At 39.1% G+C, this 16,520-nt stretch overlaps 1 protein-coding gene across 2 annotated transcripts in view; it reads left to right on the top strand.

Annotated features, from left to right (window-relative positions):
* DTHD1 (death domain containing 1) overlaps positions 1-16,520 on the top strand; it is a 75,609-nt gene that overhangs the window by 41,551 nt on the left and 17,538 nt on the right. For both annotated transcript variants that reach the window (XM_062213115.1, XM_062213116.1), the window contains 3 exons: positions 922-1,086; positions 2,843-3,132; positions 12,333-12,577. In XM_062213115.1, coding sequence (XP_062069099.1) covers positions 922-1,086; positions 2,843-3,132; positions 12,333-12,577 — 700 coding nt within the window. The remainder of the gene's footprint in view (positions 1-921; positions 1,087-2,842; positions 3,133-12,332; positions 12,578-16,520) is intronic.

Below are 16,520 nucleotides of genomic sequence, written 5' to 3'. Positions count from 1 at the left end.
CAGTATTTTTCACTTTGTGTTTCTATGTGGGTTTAAACTGTTGAAATCTTACTTAATATATACTAAACTGATCTGTATATAAAGAGAATTGAAAATGAATCTTGATGTGAATGGAAGGGGAGAGGGAGTGGGAAAGGGGAGGGTTGCGGGTGGGAGGGAATTTATGGGGGGGGAAAGCCATTGTAATCCATAAGCTGTACACTGGAAATTTATATTCATTAAATAAAAGTTAAAAAAGAATATGATCACTACTTAATAAGATAAAATATATAGAAAAATTGTCAGAAATTCATAAATATACAGTATTGTAATGTTTGTCTCAAGGTAACAAGACTGTGTAATATAAATGATTATTATTCTCATATTATAGATAAGAGAACTGAGAGTTCAATAACTCAAATAGTTTGCCCATGGTCATAGAGTTAATAAGATGCAGAGACACCCAGGGTTGAAACAAGCAGTTTTATTCCAGAGTCTGTGGTCTTACCCTTTCTGCTGTGCCCTATGACCACTCTTGACTATCCCAAAGCATTGGTTTTATATCTGTGAGTTAATGTTATGAGGTGTTTCCTTGCATAAGAAGCAAAATGCTTCTCATCCCCCCAAGTTTTCTCAAATAACAGTATTTTCACTTTTCAAGCTTCCATGAACACCTTGCTTCTGTTTCTCATCCATCTTGATTATTCCTTAATTATTACACTGATCACCTTACAATGTAACCAAATAATATTGTGAATCTGTGTGTTTTTTCAGATCAAGGCCTATATTTTCTTATTTTTGCATTCCTGAAGTATACCATAATTAGTGGAACATGGTATGAGTCAAGAAGTTGTTATATTATTCACTAATGAAAGAATGACTATATTAAATGTAGTATACTATGTAAACTTTACCAATTTCTCTTTTGTTACTATTATATAGGACAAGAAGTGCTTCCACAAGAAAGCTTGGGATAAATGCCTTTGAATCTTGGAAACTGCTAGGATTCAGAAGCCGAGACAGTGGTTGGTTTGCACTTGATGATGTTGTGGTGAGACCCATGCAGAGTGGTTTGATATCGTTTGAACTGTATGAACACTTAGAAAGGTAATTCACTAGTGAATAATGAAAATTAATGATATTCTCTCTTGATGTCCATAATTGATATTTCCACAAATAGAACTATAAGATTAAATTTTTATTCTTCAGATAGAAATATGAACCATCCTTCGGTGTGCTTAATATGCAAACCAGAAGTGATATGAATATAGTACTTGTAGTTTCATACATGTTAGTTGAACAGTGTTTGTGAAAACCACTCACAACCTAAAATTCTAACAAGTTTCTCCTAACTCTTGGGTAGTTTTAAAATAATACCTACATTTTTGAAAATCCATGGAGATAGTAATTAATTACTCATGCTATACTCATCTAATAACTATGTATTTATAAACTTAATTTGTTATTCAATACCCTCATTTTGCTTTCTCATTTCCATGTTTTCTAGACATACCATTATAAGAATTGTTTTCGACAGTTTTAAGGTTCATGAGGATAGATAGTCATAAAAAGATGGTAATCATATATCTACAGATTGCCTTTATTTAGTAATGGAAGCTCTTACATCTACAATTGCCTTGGATCAAGTTCCCTAGAAACAGAGCCCGGGATAAGAAAGCAATAGATTTATTGAGGGAGGGCTCTCTAATGAATCCTGTCACAGAAAAAAAGAAGCAGGTAGAAGAGGGGAGGAATATAGTAAAAGCTACTGTTTTAATTGAGTCTTCTTCCCACCCTAATACTACAGAGGAGAGCTAGAGGTGAGTCCATCCTTATTTGTGGGTGAGGGGGCTCCTCTGGAAGATTTTCTGCAGGAAAATTCTCTAGAGAACAATTGGGGAATGAGTTTCCCAGCCCAGGGGTACAGGTTGCTGTTGGCTTCCCAGGGATACTATAATAAAGTATCACAAACTGGTTAAACACAGAAATGCATTGTTCACAGCTATGGAAGCTGGAAGTCCTAAATCCAGGTATTAGTACAGCTTGTTCATTCTAAGTACTATGAGCACAGATATCTGTTCCAGGTCATTCCTTGGTTGTACATGGCCATCATCATGTTCATATGATGTTCTTTATTTGCATTTCTCTGGGTGGAAATTTCTCCTTTTTATTGGCACCAGTCTTCATTGGATTAGGGCCCATCATGATTACCTCACCTTAGCTTGCTGTGCTCTGTAAAGACCTTGTCTACAAATAAGGTTGCATTCTGAGGTACTGAGGGTAAGTATTTTGGCATATAAATGAGGGAAGGGGTGAGTACACAATTCAGCCCATAAAACAGTCCTTCCCAACAGTTTTCACCACATGGACTCAATTATTGTATAAATTCTGCATTCTGTTGGGAGTCAGTGGATCATCTTTCTCTGCTATACCTTGAAGTATTTTTTTTTCATTAAAATACAACTTAAAATACAAGGTTACTTCAAAAAGTTTATGGAAAATGTAATTGAATTGTGTATTTTCTTGCAAATTATTGAAACTCATGCATAGTGTTTTCATAATATGCATTTTCATAAACCTTTTGAAGATGTCACATGTTTCCATGTGTAGAGCTGAGCTGACATTATAGGAATTTTTGTTTAAGAATGTATTTTAGCATTTAGTTTGATTTTTTGATTTTTCACTGCCAATTTTTACTAAAATCATTCATGAATCTAACCTGTTGGTTATTAAAATTTTTGAAATTAAGAGAAGTTTGGATAAGAATTGGTCTTTATTTTTGGGAGGGGGGATTGATCAGCTAACAGTGATGTTTATAAAGCTGTGGTTCTCCCTCTGTTCTTGCTTGTTTCCTTCTGGGTAGGTTTATTGTGCTCTACTACTCTTCCATCGTGGACAATGGCCACTTGGTCTCATTTGTGAAATCTTTAGAGGAAGCCATGCTCAGCTGCACAGCCTGTGTAGTACTGTCTCACCAGAGGGACAATCCACATAAAGTAGTTATTTTAGTGGTGCCTTCTAAAGATTTAAACCAAGCACTTAAAAACTTGCGCTTCGATGGTTTCCGGAGTCCTCCAGAGCCATCTCGTCAATTCCAAGTAAGAGAAGGAGAACAACTTCTTTTCAGGTTTACTGGAAACATTTTCGCTTCAAGTAAGTATAAAGATATCTTTTTATGTGTTCTATGGGATATCATGCACTAACCTCAGAAGGAGTTCACTAAACGTTTTACTGGGGAAGCCTTCAGGGTATTGAGGGGAGTTTTTAGGAAGTAGGGAGAAAAAATACTAATTCCTTCTATCTTTCCAACCCCGTTATTCTCCACTTAGGAGATGCAGGTTTTTTTAAGGACAGACTGTAAGTGACACTTGTAGAAATCATCTTCATGGTTACTATCCCAGGTCAAATATTTCCTACAATAATGTCGCCATCTCTTCAGTACTCCCCTGCTTCCACTGGTAGCCACATAAAATCTATTTCCACATGGTAATATAGTGGTCTGCTAAAAATATAAATCATACTATATTATTCATCTGATTAAAACCTTATCATTAACTCCTATCCAGAATAATATAAAAACTATATATGATGCACTACAAAGAAACTAACCTGAGGTCTATGGACCCCTAAAACATCTGCAGATAGAACTATATTTCTTTTTTTAAGATTTATTTTATTTGTTCAAAAGACAGAGTTACACAGAGAAAAGGAAAGACAGACAGAGAAATCTTACATCTGCTGGTTCACTCCCAAAATGGCTGCAATAGCCAGGGCTTGCCCAGTCTGATGCCAGGAGCCAGGAGCTTCTTCTGGGTCTCCCATGTGGGTGCAGGGGCCCAAGGACTTGGGCCATCCTTCACTATTTACCCAGGTGCATTAGCAGGGAGCTGGATCAGAAGTAGAACAGCCAGGACTTGAACTAGTATCCATATGGAATGCCAGCACTGCAGGCAGTGGCTTTACCCACTATCCTACAATACAGCCCTGAGAATAGTATTTCTGCACAACTGTCTTGTTTCTGTGCAACTCTCAGAAAGAATGGACAGGTTTCACCAAATTCCAAAAGGATTCTTGGCACACAGGAGGTGAAGGACTCTTATGTAGATGACACATCTGCTCACCTCTCTTCTGCATATTCATCTAGAACTATTTTTGTTTCCATTGTACATCTCACAATTTTAAACTATTTTACTGATTGTTGGCTTTCTTTTTGTTCATATATTCATTTTATGCTCTTCTCTAGAATGAAGATGTTATGACGTCATGACTTGGTCTTCCTTGTTTACATTCTCTGAGCCTAGCATAGTATCTAATACCTCAAAGGCTTTCAGTAACTGGGTTGTGAATGCATGTGACAATGCTGAGGAAATCAAAATAAAACTATGAGAGCTGGCAGGTGTGGGAGAATGAGGAAGTAGATGAGACAAAGAGATGGACAGAGATGAGGAGAAGAGAAAGGAAGGAAACAGGAATGTGGAGAGAAAGCACATGTGAGAAGAGAGCCATAAGTCTGGAAGAGTTACCTTCACAGCAGTTTCTTTTTCATAAAGGCAACTCCTTAATTTTTCCCCCTGAGGAGGAGAAGAGTCTAATTGTGTGCCTACAAGGGTGGGGTGTTGGGGAGAGGTAAGAGATTTTTTTTTTTTGACAGGCAGAGTGGATAGTGAGAGAGAGACAGAGAAAAAGGTCTTCCTTTTTGCCGTTGGTTCACTCGCCAATGGCCGCTGCGGCCGGCACATCGTGCTGATCCGAAGCCAGGAGCCAGGTGCTTCTCCTGGTCTCCCACGCGGGTGCAGGGCCCAAGCACTTGGGCCATCCTCCACTGCCTTCCCGGGCCATAGCAGAGAGCTGGCCTGGAAGAGGGGCAACCGGGATAGAATCCGGCGCCCCGACCGGGACTAGAACCCGGTGTGCTGGCGCCGTAAGGCGGAAGATTAGCCTGTTAAGCCACGGCGCCGGCCAAGAGATTTTTTTTCCTTGATATTTTTGGTCCAGGAGCCTTGAGATACACTTGACTTCATTTATAAATGATTATGTGTTCCATTTAATTAAATACTGCCTAATTCTGATTCAGGCAGTGGCTCCAAGATCCATTGGCTCTTTGTTGTTTCAAAAAAAGGGTTGAGCATTGAAGCTGCTGTTGCCCTTTTTTCTAGTATCTCAACAATAAGTGAGGCTCAAAGAGCCTCAATTTGAAGTATCTCTTCCATTGTTACATGCAGCGTCTCAGCCATCTGAGCCAGCTGACAAGACTTAGTGAGAGACAAAGTTGTCAGAGAGGGGGAAGGGAAGGGAGAGGAAGGAAGGGTGGAATAAATCCCTTCCAACTTGGCTTCCGGAGCAGAAACCACATTGTCCACCCTGGGGAAATCTATCTAATGAGGGATAGTCAAAAACCAGAAATACTCCACCCAAACTAATGATATAAATGATTTTTCCTGTCATACTTGGGAAAGCAGCTGTGTTTACCTACTGCTGTAAACACGAATGAGCTACTGTTGTTGTACAGAGCAGCACTAAGTGTACTGATGCCTGCATGGAGTCTGGGGAGCACGGACTAAATAGGAGAGCCTGAGGAAAGCCAGCATATGTGCAATTCCTCCATAAAAGGGATGCGGAAGCGCTCATCTCCACTCCGTGACCACGAGAAGGGCAAGTTGCTCAGATCCTTTCTGCTTTGCTTCTCCTAGAGACTTGGCTCAGATGTGGAGCCTTGGGGATTTTTCTCTGCCTAAGAGTAACAAGACCCCTAGTAGAGTACCGGTACCCCATTTTCCCGCTGGGACCTGGACTAGTCTCTGTGAGTCTGAAAGACAGGAAGCAGAGCTTCTCTGCCTGAAGGATTCTCTTCTCCATCCCCAGTGCCTCACCGCTGCCTCTACCTGTCTACCACTGTATCTGCAGATCTCATCTCAATGACTGTGCTCAGGGATATCCCTTTCCCTCCTGACTGAAGCAGTCTCTATTTTATTTTGTTTCTCAGAGCTTTATTCTACTTTTGCAGGTTTTCACTTTTTCTTTTGTGGCCCTTGTCCTATATGTCATTTTTTTCTGTTTGCTCATTCAATGATTTGATCAATGCCAGTTTCTCTGACAATGGTCCCATAAGAGGAGGGACTTTCTTTTTGGGATTGTTTCATATAATCTCCAGCACCAAGGACAGTGCCTGATAGCTAGAAGAGGCTCAGTGAACCTTGAAAGAAATGAAGACCACAGATTGGGAAAGAACCAGACATTATAGTACTAAGTATGATTAAATGTGTCTGAGCATTGGTTACTGAATTTAGAGGACTGCCATTTGAGAACTGTCAACGAATCACTACTCACTTATGTGAAATATAGATGACAATATTGAATGAATTTTATGGACCATAAACTCTACTTCCATTTATTTTTTTAAAGATTTATTTATTTATTTATTTAAGAAGTAGAGTTACAGACAGAGAGAGGGAGAGACACAGAGAAAAGACTTCCATCTGCCGGTTCACTCCCCAGATGAGCACAACGGCCGGAGCTGCACCCATCTGAAGCCAGGAGCCAGGAACTTCCTCCAGGTCTCCCACAGGGGTGCAGGGACCCAAACACTTAGGACATCTTCTACTGCTTTCCCAGGCCATAGCAGAGAGCTGGATTGGAAGAGGAGTAGCCAGACTAGAACCAGCAACCTTATGGGATTCCAGCACCACAGGCAGAGTCTTATCCCAGTATGCTACAACTCTGGCCCCTCTATTTCCATTTCCAAGAGAAATTTGTTGGATAGAGACTTCCTTTGGTGTTTGTATCTGTGTTTGGCATTCTGGACACAAGCTACAACATGCTTACCATGCTTTCATTCTCTAAGTGGAAGCTGGCAGTTAAGCACTTACACTTTCTGTTGCATGCCAGTGTAACAGAAATAAAATTATTAGAAATGCTTCTACAAGAATCTATTCAGGGACATCACAGCGACAGAGTCACAACTAGTAACACCATGTAAAAGAGGTTGTCATATCTTTTTTTTTTTTAATAAGATTTATGTATTTATTTGAAAGGCAGTGTTACAGAGAGAGAGAGAGAGAGAGAGGGAGATAGATAGACAGAGAGAGAAAGAGATCTTCCATCTGCTGGTTCATTCACCAAATGGCTTTAATAGCCAGAGCTGTGCTGATCCGATGCCAGGAGCCACAAACTCCATCTGAGTCTTGTACGTGGTGCAGGATCCCAAGCACTTGGGCCATCTTCCACTGCCTCCCCAGGCCATTAGCTGGGAGCTGGAGCAACTGGGACTCAAACCAGCAACTATATGGGATGCTGGCACTACTGGTAGTGGCTTTATCCTGTATGCCACAACACCAACCCTGGTCTTCATATCTTAAAGACACCCTGAGTGTCCTTGGCCCATCGAAATTGTTGTCTTAGATGCATGTGTAAGATGCTAGAATAGCCACCCTTTTAATAATTCAACAATAGCAACAAAAATCCCTGCCTCTATGCATATTATAGTCCAGAGGCAGAGACAGAGCATAATCAAATAAGTAAAGAAAATGTACAGTTTAATATTAGCTGAAAATACATTACAGTAGAAGAAAACAGGGAAAGGATAGAAAGAGTCCCAGAAGAGTGACAGAGTTGCAGTATTTTTAGACTTTATTTATTTATTTATTTTTGACAGGCAGAATTAGACAGTGAGAGAGAGAGAGAGAGAGAGAGAGAGAGAGAGAGAAAGGTCTTCCTTCCATTGGTTCACCCCCCAAATGGCCGCTACGGCCGGAGCTATGCTGATCCGAAGCCAGGAGCCAGGTGCTTCTCCTGGTCTCCCATGTGGGTGCAGGGCCCAATCACCTGGGCCATCCTCCACTGCCTTCCCAGGCCACAGTAGAGAGCTGGACTGGAAGAGGGGCAACCGGGACTAGAACCCGGGGTGCCGGTGCTGCAGGCGGAGGATTAGCCAAGTGAGCTGCAGCATTGGCCAATGACTTTATTATTTATTTTAGAGGTAGAGTTACAGACACACAGAGTGAGAGACAGAGGAAGATCTATTCGCTGGTTCACTCCCCAAATGGCCGAAATGGCCAGAGCTGGGACAATCCGAAGTTAGGAGTCAGGAGTCAGGAGCTTCTTTTGGGTTTCACATGTGAGTGCAGGGCCTAAGCACTTTGGTCATCTTCCACTGCATTCCCAGGCCTTTAGCAGAGAGCTGGATCAGAAGAGGAGTAGCATAGATATGAACCGGCACCCTATGAAACACCAGTGCCTCAGTCAGAGGCTTAGCCTACTCTGCCACAGAGCCACCCCCAAAGTTGCAGGTTTAAGTAGTCCTCAGGAAGGCTTTTTTGAGAAGGTGGCATTCAAACAAATGCTCCAAGAAAGTGAGAAAGCAAATCATAACCTTGTCTCTGTGCTGTTTAACAAGGCAGAGGGATTATAAATGACATGAGCTAAGGCAGAAGTGTGCCTTTGTGTATTTGAAGAACAACAGTGGGCTAGGATGATGTCATCATAAGGATTAAAAGGAGGGTGTGGGGGATGAGGACTGATCACACTTTGCTGGCCACTGGCAAGGACTTTGCCTTTTATGTTAAGTGAATGGGAAACCAGGAAAGGATTTCAACAGTGAAGTTATCTGAGTTAGACTGAAACTGTATTGAGAACTGAGTATGTAAGGTAAGGGTTGAAGAAAAGAAACCACTTAATAAGCCATTGCAGGAAACCAAGCAGTAGATGTTAGTGGCTTACGGACAGAGGTGGTGCTGAATGTGTTAGAATAGGGAGATATCCTGGGCCAGTGGTTTTATGGGACTCTTTTTTCCCCACGTTGACAGCCCTCTCACCTTCTTATCCAACTTTTTTAAGCAAAAGCAAATATTCCCACATTTGTATTTTCTACATCATTAATGAAAAATGTGAAATGCTCATTATTGAGAAGAAAAACATTGAGTATTAAAAATGTAAGAAAATTCTGGAATTCTTTATATGACAAGTATTTGTTGAATAGCTACTATCTCAAGGCCCTGCTAGGGATGTGTACATGATATGCAAGAAAGAGAAAAGGATTCTTATAAGGTCCTCCAGTGGTTTATTTCATACTTTGGGTTTTCAAAAGACAACTTTTACTTTACTTCTCTTTTAAACATACCAGTGTTGGAAAAAATAGTACAATTTGTTAGAGATACTCTTTCATTCTTTGGATCTATTTTTCTCAGAAATCAAGGGTCTTCATAATATAAAATTATGCGTTATAAACAATGAAACTCCAATTTAAAATTAATGCTTTATATATATATAATTATGTTATTTATTCTAAAAATCATTAATAATTCATCCCTACTTAATATATAAACATGATCTTTAGATAGCTGCATTTTGAATATTTATTTTTTAAAATTATTAGCATAAGAATTAGATAAGTTTTAGATATGAATTGAGCATACGTAGTTATACCTCACCCTGAATTCTGATATTCTGTATGGGAACCATTGCTTATGAATAATTGTGCACATGCAGGAAGCATAATGTCTCTCAAGGGGTAGAAGGAAAAATTTATGAATAGTATCCTATTGGGATCAAAATGAGAATATTTTTCTTGGTAGTACCCTAGTATATGGAAACAGAAGTTTTCCTGGTGTTACTACAGTGATCTGAACACTCTAATTTACACAGTTTACTACTTAGATCATCTTTTAATGGCCCCAAATAATTTGTTTTCTTTTCCTCTCCTCTCCTCTCCTCTCCTCTCCTCTCCTCTCCTCTCCTTTCCTTTTTAAACCGGAGTGAAACTTTTTCAAGAAGACAAACTTGGCTTCCTCTCCTAGGACTCCTTCTGTTTCATTTAGGTTGCCTTTCAAATATCCATGTACACAAAGAGATGATTCTTATATTTTCCATGAACCGGAATTATTCTTCTTTAAACTTAACTGTGCTTTGGAAATTCACCATAATGACCTCCAGCAGTCAAAATTGGGAGAGGGGTAGTCATGCCTTCTACATCTCTCAGTGAACTCTTCTTTCACTGGGGAAAATGCAAGGTTTTACTGTGAACGATAACTCTGATTATTCAAGTCAACAACAGCTTATAGGGGCAGAAGTTTAAATCTGGAGATAGAACTTTCATCTTGCTGTTTCTTTAAAGACTTTAACTTGTTAGTATACAATTCAAAATAAAGGAAGAATTCTGCTTCTTCTCATTTGCTGTCATCATTATCACTTATTGAGCATTTACTTTGTATCAGACGTTTTGTGCCTATTTTCTCATTCATTCCCAGAGTGATCCTAGAAGGTAAGTTTTTTTTCCTCTTGTTTTAAAGATAAATTAAAACTCCATGCCTCTTAGAGATGTGAAAGAACAACTGAACAAATACTACAGTATAGGCAAAGTGTGTAGGCTGCACTTGAATCTAAATCTTCCAAAACATGCTCTATCAGCTGACTCATTTTATATCTCTATAGCTCTCTTAAAGTGCACTATAGAAATATATTGACTTAGGGAAACTTGTTGATATCCATTCTACTTTGACAATAACAGTGTAAAATATCCTGATTGTCATTTTGAAACCTCCATTAGTGAAAAGCGTTCCCCAGAAGCTCCAGTATTTTCAATGAAGACTTGAGAAGATGTTTAGATATCATTTTAGGAGAATCCATTGGGTTTTCTTAGAAATGTCAGTAGTGATATTCCAGTAACTATTCCACTTGCAAGCTCTAGAACAACATTCTCCATTTCTGCAGCAGTGGAAATGGTTTATAACTGTGCCACTCAATAAGGTAGCCAATGGGCATATGTCACTATTGAGCTATTTAAAAAAATAATTAATTAATTAATTAATCTGTGGTGGAGAACAGAGAGAGAGGGGAGAGAGCACTCTTATTCACTGGTTCACTCCCCAGATGCCCTCAATGGCCTAGGCTGTGCCAGGCCAAAGTCAGGAGCTGGAAATTCAGTGCAGGTTTCCCATGTAGCTGGGAGAAACTTGATTACTTGAACCAGCAGCACTGCCTCCTGGGATCTGCATCAGTAGGAAGATGGAGTCAGGAACTTAAGCCAGGACTATTAATTCAGGGACTCCAATATGGGATGAGGGTTGCTTGCTTCTTGGTTTTGTTCTTCTTCCTTCTTCTTCTTCTTCTTCCTCTCTCCTCCTCCTTCTTGTCCTTCTTCAGATTTATTTATTCATTTGAAAGTGAATGTTACAGACACAGAGGGAAACAGAGAGTGAGAATGAGAGATCTTCCATGCACTGGTTCACTCCCCAGATAGCAATAGCCAAGGCTAAGCCAGACTAAAGCTGGGACCCAGGAGCTTTATCTGGTCTCCCATTTGGGTCGCTGAGGCCCAAACACTTGGGCTATCTTCCATTGTGTTCCCAGGCCCTTCGCAGGGAGGTGGATGGGAAGTGGACCAGCAGGGACATGAACCACTGCCCCTTTGAGATGCTAGCACTGCAAGCAAGCAGTGGCTTTACCTCCTACACCACAACAACGGCCCCAGATGTGGGCATCTTAACTGGTACTTTTTTTAGATTTAATTATTCACTTGAAAAGCAGAGTTACAGAAAGAAAGGGAGAGGGAGATATTGAGAGAGAGAGAGAGAGAGAGAGAGAGAGAGGGAGGGAGGGAGAATCTTTTATCTGCTCGTTCACTCCTCAGCAGTGAAGCCAGGAGCTAGGAGTTTCATCCAAGTCTCCTGTATGGGAAGTGGGTGCACAAACACTTGGGCCATCTTATGCTTTTTTCCTCAAGACATTATCAGGGAGCTGGGTCATAAGTGGAGCAGAAGGGGGACTCAAAACTGGCACCCATATGGGATGCTGGCATTGCAGGCAGCGTTACCCACTATATCACAATGCCAGCCCCTTAACTGGTGTCTTAACTACTAGATCAAATGATCACTTCTATTGAGCATTTTAAACAGTTTGAGTGACTGAAGCCTTGGATTTCAAATTTTTAATTACTTTTTATGACTTTTTACTTAAAGAGCCACATGTCATAGGAGAATGCAATTCTAGAATGTCTATCATAAGGTCATGAGTGTATACAACATGGTATCAGTAATCAAGAGAAAGGAAAATTCTCTAAATAATGAAAACTCCAAACATTTCCAGTAGTTTCTAGTTATAGCAAATTGAATCGAAAAAGAAAATCAAAGATTACTAAGTCTAGAAACATCTAGAGATTACCTGGCCACCCCATTATAGGTGAGAAATCTTTTTGGTCTCAGATTATTGCTGTTTTGTCAGGCTATGTTTTGACAAGAGGCAATGATACAATAAAAGCTTTAATTATATTTTTAAAATGAAATTATCATTTGGATTTAAAAAATAAGTAAGGCAAAGTGATCTATCTTAATGGTAACAAATGGATTTTATTTTTTATTTAGACAATGGGAAGGATTATGGAAAAGACTACAAGCTTACTTTTCACTTTCAAAGAAAACTCATGCTGGAACTCCAAATCAAAGAGGTGGATGAATTTGGAAACTATAGCTGTCCTCATTATAAGGGTACCATTGTAGTATTTAAAGTACCAAAAGAAAACATAGCACCTGACTTGGATCCATCTCTTACTCTTAATGAAAACCATTGCCAGTTGCCAATTTGCAAATTACCATTGAGATTGCCAAAGGTGAGTTACTTTGCTTTCCTTATTACCTTATTTCATTAATTTTTTATAATTCTCATAACCAGTCATCAGACATTTGGATACTTAAGGCTAAAAGAAAAAATAAAAATTAGATCGATATGGAAAGAGTAAGTCCAATTTTTGAGAGGGAGAATTTGTATTAAGACTTCTGAATCTTATTAATTTTTCTAACAAGAGCCATTTGAGTTGATCTGGTCCTCACAGTATGTTGTTAATGACTATGTAAATAATGTTGTTCATATTCTTTAACTGACTCTGAATAACTGGGAAATATATATGGAAACACTGAATACATTTCAGAGTATTGTGAGAAGGAAAATGACATCTAAATATTCTCACTGAGACTTATCAAATTCTGCATGTTTGTCTAATGAGTTAATCTCTTATCTAAAATTATGACTCATTAGAAATTATAGTTATTTTTCTGAACAAAATAAATGTCAAGCAAAAACACAAATAAATACATTTGAATGCTGTATATATGATTTCTTTCAATGATCCATGACTCTGTATGTCTAAACTATATTCTTAATCAGGAATACAACTGAAAATTTTATTTTATCACTCCAAAGAACAAGCTTCTCAATCTTTAAAGAAAGCTAAATTTTATTTTCTTATGTTTTTATGTTTTGTGTTATGACTAGTAGAAATAGGTTTTCCATAGAGTCAGATTTTGTACTGATTTAAAATAAATAGTGAGGTAAGAAATTGATTTAACAAATCTTGATTGAATTTCTGAAATAAGGAATGTGCTTTGTGGAGCATTTTGATAAATACAGAGTGATAGAGGAAAATATATGATCAAAAGCTTAATTGTCCTGAATGGTAGCTGCTAACCACACATGGCTATTGAGTAGGTGAAATATGGCTAATGTGAATTAGGATGTGCTGTCAGTGTAAAATACACACTGGATTTCAAAGACTTGATACAAAAAATTCCATTATTTTGGTAACTTTTATATTGATTATATGGTAAATTTATAGTATTTTATTTATATAGTGCTAGATATATCATTAAAATTAATTTGCCTGTTTAACATTTTTATATGGCTACTAGAGCATTTTGGATTATATATGTGTTCAAACTTATATTTCAATGGGATGAGACTTCTCTAAATGAATTTATAATCTAACAGAGCATGTAAGGCGTGTTTACAAATCTACCTTACAAAGCACTAAATGATTAGATTAGTGGTATAAACAGTGTGCTAATAGTTGTTCAGAAGAGTGAAACAAATTTTCTGGAAAATGAAGCTAGTAGAAATTTCATAGTGATTTTAGCATTTCATGTGAGCTTTGTAAATTGGTTGAAAGCTGGTCACTGAAAATGAAAAAAAAAAAAGAAAGTTAGGATTGGGAAATGGAGTACATTTAAGTGAGGTGATAGTTTAGCAGGAATTTACAATTTCTATTGCGGACATTGGGATCATTTCTAGTATGCCAATGGTCTTTCAAGAGCTTGCTGACATGCATTATATCATTAAATCCTCACAAAAATTCCGTTATTATTGGTATCATTATTATTCTCATTTGATAGAAAACCAAGGCACACAAAGTTTAGAACTTGCCCAGGATTTCATGTATAAGTTATGTGGTGTATCTTGGATTCAGACTGAGGGTGTCTGCTTCTCTAATGTTTGACAACTACTATGCTGTTTTCTACTTAGCAGATAAAGTTAGGATCCTTATTCAAGGTTCAGTCTTGTAGTTAAATGATTACAGGTTGACCATCCCTAATTCAAAAATCTAAAATCCAAAATGCTAAAAAAGTTGGAAGTTTTTGAGTGCTGCATGGACACTGCAAGTGGAAAATTTTGCATCTGATCTCATGTGACAGGACGCACTCAAAACACATATGCACTAAATTATATTGTATAAAATTGTCTTTAGGCCACATATAAGATGTATGTGAAACATCATTGAAGTTCATTTTTAGAATTGGGTCTCATCCTCAAAATATCTCACAACGTGTATGCAAATATTCCAAAATCAGAAAAAAATTATGAAATCTGAAACATTTTGCATTCTAAGTATTTTGAATAAGGAATACTGAACTTGCACTATTGTTTGCTGTAGAAATAATATTAGAAATGGTTAACAAGGCACATGACAGTGGACCCTGACCAGTTATACTGAAACCAACTCTTAGGACTGTTAGAGCAGCAGGGGCCTAGAGACCTTTAACTCTTTACTTGATGGTTTGGGGAAAATTCTACTGCTTCTGGGAAATATGTGTAGAGTGACAGGGTCTACTAAACTACCGATTCTGAAATTTATGACATTTTTTTTTTTTTTGACAGGCAGAGTGGACAGTAGAGAGAGACAGAGAGAAAGGTCTTCCTTTTGCCGTTGGTTCACCCTCCAATGGCCGCCGCGGTTGGCACGCTGCGGCCGGCGCACCGCGCTGATCTGATGGCAGGAGCCAGGTGCTTCTCCTGGTCTCCCATGGGGTGCAGGGCCCAAGCACCTGGGCCATCCTCCACTGCACTCCCTGGCCACAGCAGAGAGCTGGCCTGGAAGAGGGGCAACCGGGACAGGATCGGTGCCCCGACCGGGACTAGAACCCGGTGTGCCGGCGCCGCAAGGCGGAGGATTAGCCTGTTGAGCCACGGCGCCGGCCAATTTATGACATTTTAATGACAGTATAGATACATAGGTATATGCACATTAACAGTTCTGCTTCTTTGCATTTTCATTTTCAATTTATAGTCTTTACAATATAGGGACAGTCTGTATTCTCAGAGCACTCCTCCTGTATCACATAGCTATTTCTCCCCTCCCTCTCTCCCTCCCTCCTTTTCTTCCTTCCTTTCTTCCTTCCTTCCCTCCCTCCTTCCTTCCTTCCTTCTTACCTTCCTTCCTTCCTTCCTTCTTTTACTTAATTTTTATGGGGTTTTATTGTTTATTTAGTATATAGCTAATAATTAACTGCACATCTTTATGAAACCCAGGATGATGTTTTGATACATGTGACACAACTTATATGATCAAATTTGGGCAAAAATACATATTCATCACCTGAAACATTTGTTATTTCAAAATAGCTAAAAGATTTTGAATCCGCTGACGTAGGTATCTGTTTATCATTCATGTCTCAGCCCAAATGTTATTTCATCATCTCTTTCTGTAATGGAACTCTTTAATCCATCCCCCTTTATGGCTTTACTCATATTAATGTAAATGATTATATTTATTGTATTTGTGTGTCTCCTCTATGGCTTCGCTCCCTGAGGAAACAAACAGCATGAGTGAAGGGCCTTCTCTGTCCTGTTTAGGCACTATCTTCAGGGAAGAGAACAGTGCCTGGTGCACAGGAGGCCCTCCACATATTTGTGACTGGAGGAATTAAGGGAGGTCTCGAGCTGTCAGTATGTTATAAAGTTTAAGAACTATAGCCTTAAAGAGACACTTGAATTCTTTCAGATCTGTAGTTTGGAGCCCGGCTGTGCAGGCTCATACCTGGCAGGCTATGGAGTTGATTATTTGGATCATCTCCAAATTTGGAGATTTGGAGGGGTGAAGCACACATTACACTGCTCTCTAGGCAGTTCAGCCAGGCACCTCAGTTGCAGGGAGCTCTGAGCTTCGGCTGCTATGGGATGATTAAAGAAAGACAAGTCAGGGGCTGTAGGGATCCTCTGGCCAGAGATTGTGAGGCTCTTACTGGGATAATGGCCAGCAATAGGCTCATATGGAAGAGAGGACAAACGTGAAGATAAAGAATGTGACACCCATTCAGTTTTCAATTTTCCATGTTTTCTTTGTGGCCTATGCAGCTTCATGCATTAATTAATCAAGTTTGATAATTTAAAGAATTATATAGATTTTCCTCAATAAACATCTGTTCAATGGATTGTAGAGGACTTTCACATAAGTTTCCTCTCTGTTTTGGTTCTAGCTCACCACTCCCCTATCTGCTTGCCTG

This window comes from Lepus europaeus, chromosome 16 (genome assembly GCF_033115175.1).
Source record: "Lepus europaeus isolate LE1 chromosome 16, mLepTim1.pri, whole genome shotgun sequence".
NCBI classification, from domain to species: Eukaryota; Metazoa; Chordata; class Mammalia; order Lagomorpha; family Leporidae; genus Lepus; species Lepus europaeus.
The sequence above is the reverse complement of the archived record's forward strand: the minus strand, read 5'-3'. Positions and strand labels throughout refer to the sequence as shown.